General features: G+C 42.5%; 4 protein-coding genes across 14 annotated transcripts in view; 2 read left to right on the top strand and 2 right to left on the bottom strand.

Moving 5' to 3' along the window:
• The window catches only part of suco (SUN domain containing ossification factor), a 45,983-nt gene extending 43,433 nt beyond the window's left edge, over positions 1–2,550 (bottom strand). For all 3 annotated transcript variants that reach the window (XM_061825548.1, XM_061825549.1, XM_061825550.1), the window contains exon 1: positions 2,272–2,550. In XM_061825548.1, the coding sequence (XP_061681532.1) occupies positions 2,272–2,327 (56 nt within the window). In that variant the 5' untranslated portion in view covers positions 2,328–2,550. The remainder of the gene's footprint in view (positions 1–2,271) is intronic.
• A 1,908-nt stretch (positions 2,551–4,458) lies between these two features.
• On the top strand, positions 4,459–10,025 carry tmed5 (transmembrane p24 trafficking protein 5). 2 transcript variants are annotated; one of them, XM_061826325.1, is made up of 4 exons: positions 4,459–4,829; positions 6,101–6,198; positions 6,791–6,971; positions 9,304–10,023. In XM_061826325.1, the coding sequence occupies exons 1-4, from the start codon at positions 4,641–4,643 to the stop codon at positions 9,520–9,522; spliced, it is 687 nt and encodes a 228-aa protein (XP_061682309.1). In that variant the 5' UTR covers positions 4,459–4,640; the 3' UTR covers positions 9,523–10,023. The 2 variants fall into 2 exon arrangements, with proteins under 2 accessions (XP_061682309.1, XP_061682310.1); XM_061826326.1 differs by lacking the exon at positions 4,459–4,829 and adding an exon at positions 4,901–5,522 and having other exon boundaries at positions 9,304–10,025.
• A 239-nt stretch (positions 10,026–10,264) lies between these two features.
• Positions 10,265–14,852, top strand: pigc (phosphatidylinositol glycan anchor biosynthesis, class C). Of its 4 annotated transcripts, none has more exons than XM_061826322.1 (3): positions 10,265–11,006; positions 12,123–12,453; positions 12,554–14,852. In XM_061826322.1, the coding sequence occupies exons 2-3, from the start codon at positions 12,127–12,129 to the stop codon at positions 13,208–13,210; spliced, it is 984 nt and encodes a 327-aa protein (XP_061682306.1). In that variant the 5' UTR covers positions 10,265–11,006; positions 12,123–12,126; the 3' UTR covers positions 13,211–14,852. The 4 variants fall into 4 exon arrangements, with proteins under 4 accessions (XP_061682306.1, XP_061682308.1, XP_061682305.1 ...); XM_061826324.1 differs by having other exon boundaries at positions 10,991–11,078; positions 12,123–12,354; XM_061826321.1 differs by having other exon boundaries at positions 10,991–11,078.
• dnm3a (dynamin 3a) overlaps positions 13,088–16,315 on the bottom strand; it is a 32,061-nt gene continuing 28,833 nt past the window's right edge. For 3 of the 5 annotated variants that reach the window (XM_061826315.1, XM_061826317.1, XM_061826319.1), the window contains 2 exons: positions 14,859–15,205; positions 13,088–13,217 (listed from right to left, as the gene is read on the bottom strand). In XM_061826315.1, the coding sequence (XP_061682299.1) occupies positions 15,172–15,205 (34 nt within the window). In that variant the 3' untranslated portion in view covers positions 13,088–13,217; positions 14,859–15,171. The remainder of the gene's footprint in view (positions 13,218–14,858; positions 15,206–16,315) is intronic. The other 2 variants (XM_061826314.1, XM_061826318.1) reach the window with 2 other exon arrangements.

Raw genomic sequence — 16,315 nt, 5'->3', positions numbered from 1 at the left:
GATAGCAGACACAAAAAAAAAAAAAAAAAAAAAAAAAAACAGAAAATGAAACCAATGTATAAAACATCCATGCACACAAATTCTACATCTCTTTTTCCACTTCATTCAGCTTGGAGGTGAGATGTAGCCTATCCCACCTTTCCTGAGATCGCTAAACCATTTGCACAACTGTTACAATAAATCATTCCAAAACACTAAATTGCTCAAGGACCCTGCATCAATTGCACAATTGTCACTGTACCTGATAATTGCACGATAAATCAGCCATTCAAAACTGCTCAACATATTTTGAGAAGTCTTTCACAATATCAGCATTAACAGATTACTACCAAGCCTTCGTCACTAACCAAGCCATTGCATTCTTAGGTATTAAAAGTATGTATTCTCACAATGGCCATCTGCATTGCACACTTCTGACAATTGTGAATAAAGATGATTCTGCTTCTGGTAGAGAGCTAATCATTTAGATATTCAGGTACTGACATTCACCTACAGACAATTTATAGACTTCAAGTCACCTAATAATATTCATGGAATGTGAAGTATCAAAAATAATATAAGGAAACATAACCAAATAACAAGCAGCATTGACATGAATGAAAAGGACACGGAACCTAGCATTAAATGGCACCCCATAGGTTTTTCTTAAAAATCGGCCATAACCGTCCGCTGTATATAAGAAATGAAATAGCTTGGTTGCTATCAAATGAGAGCCAATACAGGGGTGTCGAACTTATTTTTGTTGCGGGCCACATTGTAGTTCCAGTTTCCCTCAGATGGCCGTTATGAATGTGAAACCATGAAAATCTTTCACTTAATCATATTTACAGATGAAATTTAAGAGCTAATTTTGAAATCACAAATCATGGGTATATTGTTGTTGTTTGGGGAGGCCCCGTAGCTCATTGGTTAGAGCGCTGGTTTGGTAAACCAGGGGTTGTGGGTTCGTATCCCACTGGGGCCTCCACTCCCTGAGAAGGGTTGCGTCAGGAAGGGCATCCGGCGTAAAAATTGTGCCAAACATATATATGCGTTCATCTGAGATGATGCGCTGTGGCGACCCCGAAAGGGACAAGCCGAAAGAAACAGACAGATTGTTGTTGGTTGGGCACAGAATATTGATTGCAATATCTCACTGTTATCATTAAAAATGTGACAGTTTGAAACTTTAGTACAGATTTTTTTTTTTTTTAAATCATGGAAGTTGATACTCATAATTTGCCTTCGCGGACCACATAAAATCATGCGTTCAGGCCAGATTTGGCCCCCGGGCATTGAGTTTGACACCTGTGACCTAATAAGAAGTAGCAAAACAACCACCTCACCTCATCTATAATATAGATATTTTGCACCAAAAATTGGGCATACTAGGAAAAGTACAGATAGTGGATGTTGTGAGGGAGGACATGAGGACAGTGTGTGTTAGAGAGGAAGATGCAAGAGATGGGCTTAGATGGAAAAAGATGACATGCTGTGATGATCCCTGACGGGACAAGCTGAAAGGAAAAGAAGAAGAAGCTGCAGCAAAAGTACAGATAACATGAGCTGTCTTGGCTACCATCAAACGACAGCCGTAGAGCAAGTCAACCAACCCAAACGCCACACAAAATTCAATTTTAATGTGGAAAATATCTTGCTTTGAATTGTCCATTACTGACCACGGTACATACCACATAAGCTAGCTTGGCTGTTGAAGACCAAAATGTCAAACTCAACATATACGCAATCAATATAAGTACTTTAGAGCGTGTAAACAAAAGGGCAAGACACCTATACTTCACACCTCACCAATGTTATATAGTCATTATCCAACCTGCTTTCAAAAAATTGGCCATTGCTAGCCACCTAAATAGCACATGAGCTCGCTAGGCAATTAAAAATCTAAAGCTTCCATACTTACCAAACTGACAAATGAACATACATTAAATTAACATAACTACTATAGAGCGTTTAAAGAAAGGCAGACACCTATCCTTCACTCATGTCCAACCGGCTTTCTGAAAATTGACCATTACCGGCCACCGTACAGGTGATACGCTAGTTTAGTTTAAAATAGAGGTTTTTTTTTTTTTTATATATATAATTTGCGTCACCCTTTTCATTCGCAAACAACGTTAGCCGTGTACTTTACTGACAGGCGGATAACGTACAGAGACACACAATCCCAAAGACGTGATATTTGTCTCTCCCCCAAATGAACTTGGGAAAATTATTTAAAATAATATCCCCTCCCTACCGTGACATAAGAATGGATGCGGAAATGTTTCTTACCAGCAAAGGAGAGCTACAATGAGGGACACCAGAACCAGAACACGCAGCCTCTTCATTATCTTCCCACAGGGAGCAACATCCTCGCTCTTTGGAGCTTCTTTCGAATCTCACACACAAATGAAAGGGAAACAAAGAGGCAAATGAATCTTTAGTCTTGTTTAAAGTTTCGAAATGGCCAAAGAGCTGTCGGATGTTTATCTTCAATGTGTGCTAAATCTCATTGTGCGTTGGAGAAACGGAGCTGTTGACGGCTATGTCGGCAAATTCAACCCCTCCTTTATTGGGGGAAAAGTGACCAATCGCGGCAGAGCTACGGGGTCGCCAGCCAATCGGCGGAGACCGCGCAACAACTGTGTGGAAACAGCACCGCCCACTGGATTGAGTCGGGCACTAGAGCAAGACGCGTCATCTTTTACCGTGATAAACAATTGATTATTTAGATGTTGTAACAAAGGTCCAAACGTTGCAATTGAGGAGCGTTTTTTTTTCTTGCCGTATTTGTTTAAACAGTGTCTGTGTGAACTTTAGTTACGATAGCCCGACTCGTCATTTCTGACAATTGCCCAACTCTGTGTGAAGATTGTACTTTTCCCTGATAATTTTCCCATTAAGCGCAAAATTCATGTTGAAAAAAATCCCCACATTGTACAGTATTACTTTTCATTTATTTTCCAAAGTGACTTTTTCCATAACCCTGTAATTATTTTTTATGCCAGTAGAATTTGTATCAACTTGCTGTATTTTTACACTAGGTATTCTTTCTAACTGTGTAATGATGTATATGTATAAAAAATTACGCGTTTGTTTCTTTCATAAACCTTTATCAAAGAATTGTCCTACGATGTCGTTTTGGTCCAAGTGGATTTCAAAACCACATTCCCCAGAATGCAGTTCGAAATAGGGGTTCTAGATATTGCCTTTACTTAATTCAATACGGAAACTTAAGGGGGTGAAAGTATAGCAAATACTTATATTACAGTTTTTAGAGTATGCTCAATCATTTTTAAACGTTGAATTGGAATTTTTTTGAATGTATTCTCACATCATGTTAAATTTAACCATTATATCTGAAATTGGAATTTTTTTTTCCCCCCCCAATGAAAAGCTGAGTGTGGAGTCCCTGTAGCTCAGTGGTTCGAGCACTGGTTTGGTAAACCAGGGGTTGTGGGTTCGTACCCCACTGGGGCCTCCATTCCCTGAGAAGGGTTGCGTCAGGAAGGGCATCCAGCGTACAAATTGGGCCAAACGTATATGTGGGTTCATCTGAGTACACACGCTGTGGTGACCCCGAAAGGGATAAGCCAAAAGAAACTTACTTACTTACAATGAAACGCTGAGTGCATTTCCTTGTGCTGGCATTTTCACCTACTGACGTTGAAAAACGTGTTTTCCAGAAGTTTTTTTTCACAGTTGTAGTTTTTACCCATATGACGGCAAGATCGGCAAATTCTAAACTGAATGAATTTAAGGTCATTTTTACCCACATGATAACAAAACAACATTTCCCTGAATGCACATCGAACGAGATGCCCAGTACAGTAAATGTAAAAATCAACGAAACAAATATAAAAAAAAGTACTTCCAAATTTAACTGATTCTTTTTACGTTGTGTAACATTTACCCAGTGAAATAATTTATTCAGATTGGAAATTCTTCTTTCTTCTTTTCCTTTCGGCTTGTCCCGTTAGGGGTCGCCAGAGCATGTCATCAGTTTCCATCTAATATTATATTATTAGTGTAATAGTATAATATTGGAATTTTTTAAAAATATCAGAAATACCATTTTTTAATTATTGGAAATCCAGGAATTTCCCTTCGATGTTGTTTTTACCAAAGTACATTTAAAGGCATGTTTGAAAATGCAGTTTGAAATGGGTGTTGTAATATTTTTAAAAATGGGAGACACATTACAATAATATTTTTAATGAAGATTGGTCTTTGCTTTGATTAAAGTAAAATTGTTACATTTCCCACCGTGTTTTACTTCTTTTCAGAAATGCCCGTATTATTATTATTTTCATAATCGTGTGAGCAAGGATTTTCTCCTGTCATTCTCACCAACATGCATTCAAAAACAACACTTCCCAGCATGGCGTTCGAACCAGCTGTTCAAAATTTTGCCTTTACTTAAAATTTGGTAAATTACGACGTTAAAAAAATGTTCTTATCAAAACACCCCGAATCAAACACACAAGCAATTTATGTCTTTCCGAGGTGCGGCGGCCTCGTGGTAGGTTACAACATTTTAATCAGGCGAGGTCCTGAGCATTTTTAGAGTGCTCGGAGCTCAACTCGAGCTGAACTTTTTTTATATTTTTTTTCCGGGCAAACACCATCACTTGGTTTTACTTGTCGCTTCTCTGGCGATTATGGCCACGGTGCGGCCGATTGCGTGCGTCGTGTCAGTGTTACTCGTCGTCGTTTCCGAGAGGTTCTCGGCGCTGGCCACCTTCTCGCAGTCTTTGGACAGCGACTTCACGTTCACTCTACCCGCCGGTCGCAAGGAGTGTTTCTACCAGACTATGAAGAAGGACGCCTCGTTGGAAATAGAATATCAGGTCGGCCGTACTCAAATACTCGTTTGGATTGCAAGTGAAATGCAGTGGAGCAGAAATTCAATTTTATTCCAGTCTTACAATGTGGCGTGGGTGTACCATGTCACGTCAAAATTGTGTTGTTGCAGTTTTTTTTTAGCCCTAAATATTGGAGTTTTTACAGTTACCTTCAATAATGGGGATGAAAATGAATTTAAAGCAAGGAAGGATGCAAAACTAGGAAGTGGTATGAGGGGAGGCAGTAAGGTCGAAAGAAAGGTCATAGGTCAGGAAGGAAGATTAAATGCAGGTCTGAGGTGGAAGGACGGTAGAAGTAGGTTCAAGCAAGGACAAGGATGCAAAAAGTGGGTCAGGGGTTAGTGTAAGTAGGAAGGAAAAAGGGAAGAAAATTTACTGGATCGATCATAAAATTAGATTTATTGGATCAGTCATTTTCTACTTCCTGTATGAACATTGCTCAGTATTTAGTTGCAGTCATTCTTCAATTCTTTGTTGATTTTATGTTTTCTACTTCCTGTGTGAACGATGCTCAATATTTATTTGCAGTCAGTCATCATCATCAATCCTTTAACTTTATGGTATGTAACTGAGCTACAGTGATTACAAATTGTCTGAAATGCCTTGATGAACTGTCAACATGCTCGTTTGTGGATTACCATAATTCCCGCTGAGTGGTTTTGGTGTGCTCGCACATGGGTGAGTAATCAGCTTTTGGCACCTTGGTTCTGCAATTTCTCCTGTATTTTTTTGCAGCTTTCGTGGCAAGGAAGGAGAGAGGTCAGAAAAATTATTTTAAGCAAAGGGAGGACATAAAATAAGAAAGCGGGTCTGAGGCAAGGGAGTGCGGGGAAAAGGACGGAAGAAGGTCAGGAAGGAAAAGATGTCAGTGGAAAAGTGAGTCTGGAGTAAAAAAAAAAAAAAAAAAAAAGCAGATAAGTAAGGAAAGAAAAAAGTATGTAAAGAGAGTTTAGGAAGGGAAATATGTCAGGAAAAAATGTAATAGAGTGTACCTCAGCTAATTGGGATACCTCATACACTGGTTAGCAAAAATCCACAAATAGCTGATGCCAATTATAACTGCATTGGGGAGAAAAAAATCATAACTTTTTTTTTTTGACTACGCCCCCTTTCAAATTCTGAAAAAACAGGATTGATTCACCACCCCAAAAATATAAATAATGGAAAAAAAAATCTCCAAATGCGGAAGTCCACTGTAGTATTAAAAATATATATTAAAAGTGTATATCTTTTTTAATACCTTTTGTCAATCTTAGGTATTAGACGGGGCAGGCCTGGATGTGGATTTCTTAATCTCCTCTCCCTCTGGGCAGATACTGTACAGTGACTATCGCAAGTCAGACGGAATGCACACGTAAGTTCTACATTTTTTTTTTCCATCTCAGATATTGTGAAACGCAGTGCGGGCCAGTTATTATGCAAATGAGTCCCACTGTTACATCACATCTGCAAAAAAAAATGGATAGTTTCTGAAAAAAGCAGAAAACAAAGATTTACTTTGGTTCTTTGATTTCACATGGAGACACACCTATATCTATCCATCCATTTTCTTAGCTACTTATCCTCACGAGGGTCACGGGAAGTGCTGGAGCCTATCCCAGCTGTCAACGGGCAGGAGGCGGGGTACACCCTGAACTGGTTGCTAGCCAATCGCAGGGCACATAGCGACAGACTGCTGCACTCACAATCACACCTTGGGGCAATTTCGAGTGTCTGATTAATGTTGCATGTTTTTGGGATGTGGGAGGAATCCGGAGTGCCTGGAGAAAACCCACGCAGGCACGGGAGAACATGCCAACTCCACGCAGGCGGGTCCGGGATTGAACCCGGGACCTCAGAACTGTGAGGCCAATGCTTTACCAGCTAATCCACCGTGCTGCCCACCGATATACAAATAATACGTCCCCCTTGAAATGAGACAAATATTCTGACTTTTTCCTGTCCAGCGTGGAGACGGTAGACGGGGACTACATGTTCTGCTTCGACAACACCTTCAGCAGCGTTTCGGAGAAGCTCGTCTTCTTCGAGCTCATCCTGGACAACATGGACGCCGACGAGGAGCCCGACGACTGGAAGGAGTACGTCCACGGCACCGACATGCTGGACATGAAACTGGAAGACATCATGGTGAGCCGTCAAAACGCCAGTTAGCATCGTTCACGCTCCCTTTGCCATTTACAGTGAAGAAAACAAGTATTTGAACACCCTGCTGTATTGCAAGTTCTCGCACTTGGAAATCATGGAAGGGTCTGAAATTTTCATCGTAGGTGCATGTCCACTGTAAGAAAGATAATCTAAAAAGAAAAATACAGAAATCACAATGTATGATTTTTTTTTTTTTTTAACTATTTGTGTATTACAGTTGCAAATAAGTATTTGAACATCTGAGAAAATCAGTGTTAATATTTGGTACAGTAGCCTTTGTTTGCAGTTACAGAGGTCAAATGTTTCTTGTAGTTGGGGTGTAGGACGGTGTTCAAATACTTATTTTCTTCACTGTACATTAGGATTTAGGTGTATAAATACGCGAAAGGGGTTCTATGTGGATGTTGTCCGGTGGTGTATTTACCACCATGGGTGCAAAGCGACCCAGACGACGTAATGACTTTGATTGTGACGCTTTTAAGGCCAGTGTTCTGAACTCTCACCTATTAGGTCTTCGGGGCCTGGCCAATTGTTTTAGCCCAGGGCTCCGCCCTGGTGAATTGTGTCAAAGGCCACGCAGGCGCCACTAAGCTGAAGGACGGGAAATGTATCTTCCAGCTGACTAACAAAAAAAAAATAAAGAAATAAACTTTACCTCAACATTGTTTAATGTAGAGGTATTAGACGTACACAAATGAAAGCTTGTTTTGAATAACTTGCATTTTTTCAATGACTGGGGGGGGGACTACTTTAAAATTAGATTTTATGAAGTAAATTCAGACATTTTGTTTTTTCAGCCTCGGAGCTCACTAAAATTTCTGCCTCTTACTCAATCACTAGTTTTGAAATGCCTTTGTTTGTCTGCAACGACGGTATTGCACTGCCCCTTGGTGGCCTCGTTGCACACCAAAATGAGTCGCAATGATTTAATCAACGATGCACACAGTTTTAATCCACTCATCCATCCATCCATCAATTCTCTACCGCTTCTCCGGGTTGGGTCGTGGGGGAAGTAGCTTCAGCAGAGATAGCCAGACTTCCCTTTCCCCGGCCACTGGAGGGATCCCGAGGCATTCCCAAGCCAGCCAAGAGACAGTCTCTCCATCGTGTCCTGGGTTGTCCTCGGGGAGGCGTCCGAATCAAATTTCCCAGCCACCTCATCTGGCTCCTCTCAATGCGGAGGACTAGCGGCTTGACACTGAGCCCTTCCCGGATGACCGAGCTTCTCACCCTATCTCTGAGGGAGAGCCCGGACACCCTGTGAAGGAAACTCGTTTCGGCCGCTTGTATCCAGGATCTTGTTCTTTCGGTCACGACCCACAGCTCGTGCCCATAGGTGAGGGTACGAATGTAGATCGACTGATGAATTGAGAGCTTCGCATTGCGACTTGGCTCCCTCTTTACCACAACGGACCAATACAAACTCCGCATCACTGCAGATGCTGCACCAATTCGTCTGTCGATTTCCCACTCCATTCTTCCCTCACTCGTGAACAAGACACCAAGATACTTCAACTCCTCCACTTGGGGTTGGATCTCATCCCCGACCCGGAGAGGGCAAGCCACCCTTTTCTGACTGAGGACCATGGTCTCTGATTTGGAGGTGCTGATTCTCGTCCCAGCCGCTTCACACTGCTGCGAACCGCTTCAGCGAGCTTTGGAGAGCATGGCTTGATGAAACCAACACAACCACATCATCTGCAAAGAGCAGAGATGCAATGCTGAGGCCATCAAACCAGACACCCTCTACACCTCGGCTGCGCCTTGAAATTCTGTCCATAAAAGTTGTGAACAAAACCTGTGACAACGGGCAGCTTGAGCAGAGTCCAACTCTCACCGGAAACGAGTCCGACTTATTGGCGGCAATGCAGACCAAACTCTTGACTGCGGTCGTACAGGGACCGAACAGCCTGTACCGGGGCTCGGTACCCCATACTCCTGAAGAACCCCCTCCTACAGGACTCCCCGAGGGACACGGTCGAACGCCTTCTCCAAGTCCACACAACACATGTAGACTGGTTGGGCAAACTCCCATGCACCCTCAAGGACCCTGCCAAAGTTGTAGAGCTGGTCCACTGTTCCACGGCCAGGACGAAAACCACATTGGTCCTCCTGGATCTGAGATTTGACTTCCCGACGGACCTTCCTCTCCAGCACCCCTTACCAAGGAGGCTGAGGAGTGTGATCCCCCTGTAGTTGGAAAACACCCTCCGGTCCCCCTTCTTAAAAAGTTTTAATCCTTGACATTTACTGTATGTAATTATGGTGTTGTTACATTAACCTGTTGGATCCCGTTCACGCTTTCTCCCACTAGGACACCATCAACAGCGTGAAGTCGCGGCTGGGCAAGAGTGTGCAGATCCAAACGGTGCTGCGCGCCTTCGAGGCCCGCGACCGCAACCTGCAGGAGAGCAACTTTGACCGGGTCAACTTTTGGTCGGTGGTCAACTTGGTGGCCATGATGCTGGTGTCGGGCGTGCAGGTCTACTTGGTCCGCTCGCTCTTCGAGGACAAGAGGAAAATTCGTACGTAACAAACTGTGTCGAGGGAGCGGGGAAAAACAAAAACAACAACAACACTGTTTGGGGTATTTCAGAAAAATGAGCCCTGGGTTTTTTGTTTTTTTTTTTCGGCTCATGAGTCCACTGGATATTGAAGTTGAAGGGAGTTCTGTTTGTTGACATAATTCTGCCAGCAATTTTTATTACTGATTGGACTCGCAATGCTTGATCATTGTTTCTTAGCCTAAAAATCGTGTCACTGTTAACGCTGCGTAGAACTGTTGTACACAGAGATGGAGTTCCTCAACCCATCCCACATGCCAACACGCACAAACACGGTTGTCTTCCTTTCACAAGTATTATTTCATAAATGTCAGTGTTTATTTCCAGCGGACAAATCCATCTGGTGTTGCGTTCGAGTGATTTTCGTAAAGCATATAATCTGCCAAGAATTTGATATATTTTATTGTTACAATCACAAAGATTTATGTATAGTGATTACAGAGCAGAATTTGTCTCAAGTTCAGAGGTCGCAAGGAAAAGCTGTGACATATTTATTCATTTACTTGTAAATGTGTAAATTAAAAAAATTTTGACTTGTATTTCTGGGTTGTTCTTAATCAAACAGCGTATCTCTTCATTTGTATGCACCTGAACCCCTGCGGCAAGTATAATGCGAGAGGAATCTTTTTTTTTTTTTTTTTTTTTTTTGGGGTCAAAATACACAATCTCTGGTTTGACTCCCGAAAGAAGCGTAAATAAATGTTACAGTACTTGTAAGTGCCGAGATTGTCCAAAAGGTTAGTGATGATTTATTTTTTTTTAAATTGAAATGAAAAATTTTTTAAATGGCAATGAGTACACAAATACAGCTTGTATTTTCTCCATTGACCCATTTTCTGAGCCGCTTATCCTCACAAGGCTCCCGGGAGTGCTGGAGCCAATCCCAGCTATCCTCGAGCAGGAGGCGGATTCCGCCCTGAACTGGTTGCCAGCCAATCGCAGGGTACGTGGTGACAGCCAGCAGTCGCACTCACAATCACACCCACAAGCAATTTAGAGTCCAGTGAATTCATGTTTTTTAGGGATGTGGGAGGAAACTGGAGTGCCGGGAGAAAGCCCACGCAGGCACGGGGAGAACATGCAAACTCCACATAGGCGGGGCCGGGGTTTGAACCCTGGTACTCAGCACTGCGAGGCCAATGTTTTAACCCATTTGTTAACCGTGCCACCTTGTATTTTGTCTTTCATACAAAAGGTGGGGAAAAAACATTCTACTCTTCTGATTCGTTTCACTCCATTTCTATATGTGACTTGGACTTGGGGGTATTTGCCGGTAGAAATTAGTTTTAAGAGGAAATGATGGCCGAACGTTGGCTTCTTGAAGGTGCCGACCGGTTAGCCTTTCCGCACTCCAACAGTTGGGGGCGCTGCTGCTCGCTCGGGTTGACTTTCATCTACTTCCGGGACGTCATGTAAACATCCCCTCGCGATCCGAGAGTGGGGTTCTCATCGGGTAAGAGCTGCTAAATTAACCGTAAATCTTTGGTATGGCTACCAACGTCTTATTGGATACAACAATAACACGGTAGTTATAAATACGTGGTTTTTTTTTTTTAATCCGGAGTCAAACCCGGAAGTTACTGGTGGCTATTTAAGTCGCGCAGGCGGGATGCGGCTCGCAGAGGATCACTTGCGTCAATGTTTGTGCATCCTTAGTTTTCTGTCATGTTATTCAATTTCTATATCGCCAGTAAATTGCAGGGCACATACGGACGAATGAGTCATTAGTTATCCCTAAGACGGGGGACATGAACACTTTCCATTATTAAGTTACACTCAGTAGATAGCGCTACAGCCAGTGAAATGTTAAACGAAATAATGAAATAAAATTTTAGAAGAAAAAAATGTAATTTGTTTATTCTTCGTGGCTTCATAAACCCGCAACTGTCAGTTTTCAATTGCAAAAGTGACAACTGCAGTGATTATTGCAAGCCAAGCCTTTGTGTATTTATAGATAAACTGGGGGTGGGAGTTAAAATAATAGGGGGCACTGTAAAAAAATAATAAAAAAAAAAAGTTTAGAAACCACTGAGTTAACCTAACAAGTAACCAGTTAAAGTTCAAGACAAATGGGAAAAAAATAGAAAATTTAGAGTTAAATGTCCCTTAAATGTAAGTTTTGGGAATATGGGAGTAAGTCATGGGGAAACCTTCAAAAGGCCGGGGAGAGAATTTAATACAGAGATTACTGCAGAGGTGGGACCAACTCACACGTCTCATCTTTCCCCCCAAAGTCCAGAGCCAAGTGCTAATTCATGGCAGTGTAGTCCTGAGCCAAGTTGCAAGTCTTGGACTTTAAAACAGGACTTGCGACTTGACTTCAAGCCACAGTCAAGTTGCACTTCCTAGACATTAAAGCGGCAAGTCGAGGACTTGCAACTTCATTTGGGACTTGACTCTGAACTTTCCTGACTCGCCTCAGCAATTGAGGGAAAAGAGACTTGAGACTTGGTCCCACCAATGGAGATTCAAACCCTGATTTCTGGACTGCGAGGCAGGTTCCGCTTTTATCAGGGAATTTCCTCCAAAATGGAGTCTCCTCCCAAGCTAAGTCTGCACGTGTGTTCAGGGCGATGGGGGCAGACGACGGCCCAGGTGCGGCCGTGGCCTGGAGGAAGGTGCTGTGGGAGCGCCAGCCGTACCCTGACAACTACGTGGACCGACGCTTTTTGGAGGAGCTTCGCAGGAACGAAGGTCTCCGCCAGTACCGCTACTGGGCCGTGGTACAAGAGGCGGGCCTGGTGGGGGAGCAGCTCTCCTGCGTGGCCATTTTCATCACCCTCTGGCTCTACATGGAGGAGGTAAATTATGGCCAGGGTCTACAACAGCTGACTGAGAGGCCAGGAACTATCTCGTTCTCCATCCACCGAAAGGATAAAATTGGAATGGTGCACTATGGGGTAGGGGGTGTCATTTAGAAAAAACTAAATCAGAAAGATAAAACTAATTTACCAGTGCAAGTTCAGCATGAAATATTTATATCTTGTGCTATCATTTTAGGGCCTTCTGTCTCCAGAGACTCTCCTGGTTATCAGCCTGGCTAGCTCCCTGCTAGGCTACGGACTGTACCAAGCCCTCGCGTCTCAAGCCCAACCAGTCCTCCAACCTCGGACCCGTCTGGCCGACTTACAGAGCGCCGCCATTTTCCTGGCCTTCATCTTCGGCTTCTCGCCAGTACTAAAAACGCTCACAGAGTCCGTGAGCACGGACACTGTGTACGCCATGTCGGCCATCATGCTGTTGGCTCACTTGGTGTCTTTCCCGTATGCCTACCCCTCAACCCCGGGCTGCCTGTCCCTCAACGCGGCCCTGTTCGCATCCGTGTGTCTGGCCTCCCGCCTCCCGGGAACCCTTCATACCTTCACTATGCTCAGCTGCGCCCTAATGGTCTTCGCCTTGTGGCCCTGCCTGCTGGGGCAGGTGAAGGACAGGGCCCCGCGCTACTTTGCGGCCGTGTGCGCCGGGGTGTGCGCAGCGGGCGTCGGCGGCCTGGCGTCGCGCTGGCCCGTCGGGGCGGCCATCCTGGCGCTGGCCCTGGTGAGCGTGATGTTGATGTGCCCCTGGCTGCTGGTGCGGCTCCAGAGGCACAAGGATAACATTCACGGGCCTTGGGACGAGGCGGAGATCCGCGAAGACCTCAGCCGCTTCCTCCATTGAAGAAGGCCTAGATGAAGCACAGATGCCGGCTGGGCACTTCATTATGTACACAGAGTAATGACGAACAGGTCGCCAAAGCACCATTCTCAAACTTTAGTGGCAACTAATCACTAATACGATGCACACTTGAAACTAACTGCACTAAAATTTAAATCACGAGTCAAAAGTATTTCACAAAGTGACTGATCTTAAAATTCAACATTTAAAGATTAGTTTTGAACAGAAACTCTATCGGCTGGTCATTTTCAAAATTATCAATAAATATGATGCCACGCAGCCACCACATTAGATTGTGGCAGGAAAAAAGTTTTGGAGTTTAGTGTCACGCAAGTCTTACGATACCTGTTTCCGATTAGGGATCAATTGGCAAATTCTCTACTAGGAGGAGGACCTCCCGTTCAATTTTGGGTGTGCGTCATTGAGAGTTTTTTTTGTGCATCCTAAAGGCAAACTAGAATATTAGAGAAACAGATTTCGGTATGACCAAAAAATAGACAGGCCATTATCTTTGTAAAAGCAATTTACAAAGATGATGGAGCTCATTAGAACCTAATTTATTGAGCTAATGCAGAAAGTGTGATTGTGAAATCCTTTTCATTTACACTAATTTTACTTGCAGGGAACAAATTGTTAAATGAGATGCAGTTGCTATTTTAATATTTAAAGTGTTGACCTCAGTGTTTATATTATGCATTCAGTCTGATGCATCAGGAAAGTATTCACATTGCTTTACTATTTCACGCCTACCTTTTTTTTAATGCTACTTCTTTACTACCAGATTAAATTATTCCCCCGGCCCCCTTGATATCCTGCACACATGATCCCACAAAGACACCATGAAATGGGTTTTAAATAGTTTGCAAATTTATTGGGAAAGAAAAACTAAAATTACCACATTTTATGTCACAGCCTTAATGCAAAATAAATGTTTTCCCCGGTGACATTTTACAGGCAAATCCCAATATTATTTTTCCTTATTTATCAAAAATTAAATGTTTAATGTGGGGAAAGCGACATATGGGAAAAGTAAAATGCAGTGAATCATTTCTGAAATGGGTTCTATTAATTTTTAATTACAGTGCCGAGTGTGAAAATGAACAATTTTAATACAATAAATAACGATCATGTGTCAAACGCTTAACTGTAAAAAAAAAAAAAAAAAAAGACAAATAAATCCGAGTGTTACTGTTATTGTTGGCAATGGAAAACAACTTTTCCTTCCTTACAGCTTTTAGCGTTTCGAGCTCTAGAGAGCAGCACACTCCTTCCATAGTTTCATCTTTTTTTTTTTTTTTTGCCAGATATCACAAGACTACAGCGATCCGACACGTGACAGTAACTCAAGGCCTGCTCATTTTACTACTTCCTGTTTTTCATGGAGATGTTTTATATATGTGCCCTACATTTTTTAATCCAAATAATTATTGTTATGACTTAATTACTGCCTTGTAATAGACTACGGGTAGAAATTGGCATTATGTCACCGCTGTAGGAACCTGTACAATATGAAATGTTATAAAAATGTATTTATAAAAATAAAGTCCTCCAATCTTACTAGAAAAACTTTGCATGACTTGAACATTTTTTTCCCCCTAACGATTATCCATCCATCCATCCATCCATCCACCTATCAAAGGGTGTGACTCACCCTGGACTGGTCGCAAGTCGACTGCAGGTCACATATAAAAAAAAAAAGCATGCCCAGCAGCCACTCAGATATTGCAAATTGACGACCAATTATTCTGAAAAATAAAACAGCTCTTTATTAAAAAGAAAATTATAAAATAGTGTTTTGATATCATTCATAGAATAGCTTATTTACATGTACACAAAGTTGAGGCACTTGAGGAAAAGTCAGCAGCTAATGTTAGCGTTTGTACAAAAGAGGCTCACGAATGGGAAATGTGCGGACGGCGGCACGTTGCGCAGCTGGGTAGTGGTCGTCATGACGGGGGGTGGTCCTATTTGGGATTGGGGGCTGCTGGAGCAGGCCTCCTGGGGGGAGATGATCAGACCACAGATAGTTGTGTGCAATAAAACTACACACCAGCAATATTGTCATAAATAGCAGCACAAAATGTAAATCACAAGGGGAGAGGAGAAGCGAGTGTAAGACATTAGTAGGCATGCATCAACAGCCCTTGACTCTTTAAGTACTGTATGTACAGTAGGCATTTAATGTGTTTGGCTGGTATTAAATATTCAATACCTACGTAAATATCTTTTTTTGAGACTAATATTTTTTTTTTTTTTTTTTAAATAAATGGGCCAGTATGACTCTTACGATAACGTCCGAGTTAAGAAGCATTTTTGCAAACTCGGAGTCAAAAACCAAAATAGTTCTGGGCGTTGTTTGCCTTTGTTGTACTAAAATTAGCATCTGTCGTGTTCTTTATATATACAGTAAAGCCTCTGTTCTCGAACAAATCGGTTTTAGAACGAAAATTGAGATTTTTTTGCTTCTTGTCGAACGAAAATCGGTACTCGAACGCCCCCGACAAATCCCGGAAATAACATATTGCACATGACCAGACCAGCTGACCCACGACATACATTGTTGTGAATTCCCATGCTGCCGTAAAAAAATGGAAATAACAATGCACGCGGTGCAAGCAGCTGACCCACCCCGACGCGTTTTGTTGTTGTCTATTCGACCGCCCCCTGAAAAAACCCGGAAATAACATCGCACGCAGCGCAACCTGCGCACTTTACTTATTCTGTATAACTCAGCCTCTGTACATAGACGTGTCCCCGTACTGACTGTTGTTTTTCTTCTTATCGAGGACTAACATGTTAAACCCCAATCATGGCTCCAAAGAAGGCACGTTGCTTGTTTCCAGTTATTCTGCACTTTTGTTAATAAAAAAAAGTTTACAAGGCTGGCGGCCGAGTCGCTACAGATACGGCCATGCACTCCCAGCTTAGCGTACTCTACTACTAAAGCATACATTTTAAGCAAAAAATAAATATATTTCTTAAATTATTTTAGTATATAAAGTATTTAAACTATACATGTATTTCTACTATGCAGTTTCTCTTCAGGAAAAGCAAAAAAAAAAAAAAAGCTTTAAAAAGCCTAATTTCTTTGGCTTGGAATGCATTATT

Source organism: Syngnathoides biaculeatus, chromosome 7 (assembly GCF_019802595.1).
Source record: "Syngnathoides biaculeatus isolate LvHL_M chromosome 7, ASM1980259v1, whole genome shotgun sequence".
NCBI classification, from domain to species: domain Eukaryota; kingdom Metazoa; phylum Chordata; class Actinopteri; order Syngnathiformes; family Syngnathidae; genus Syngnathoides; species Syngnathoides biaculeatus.
This window is presented reverse-complemented; position numbering and strand designations above follow the sequence as displayed.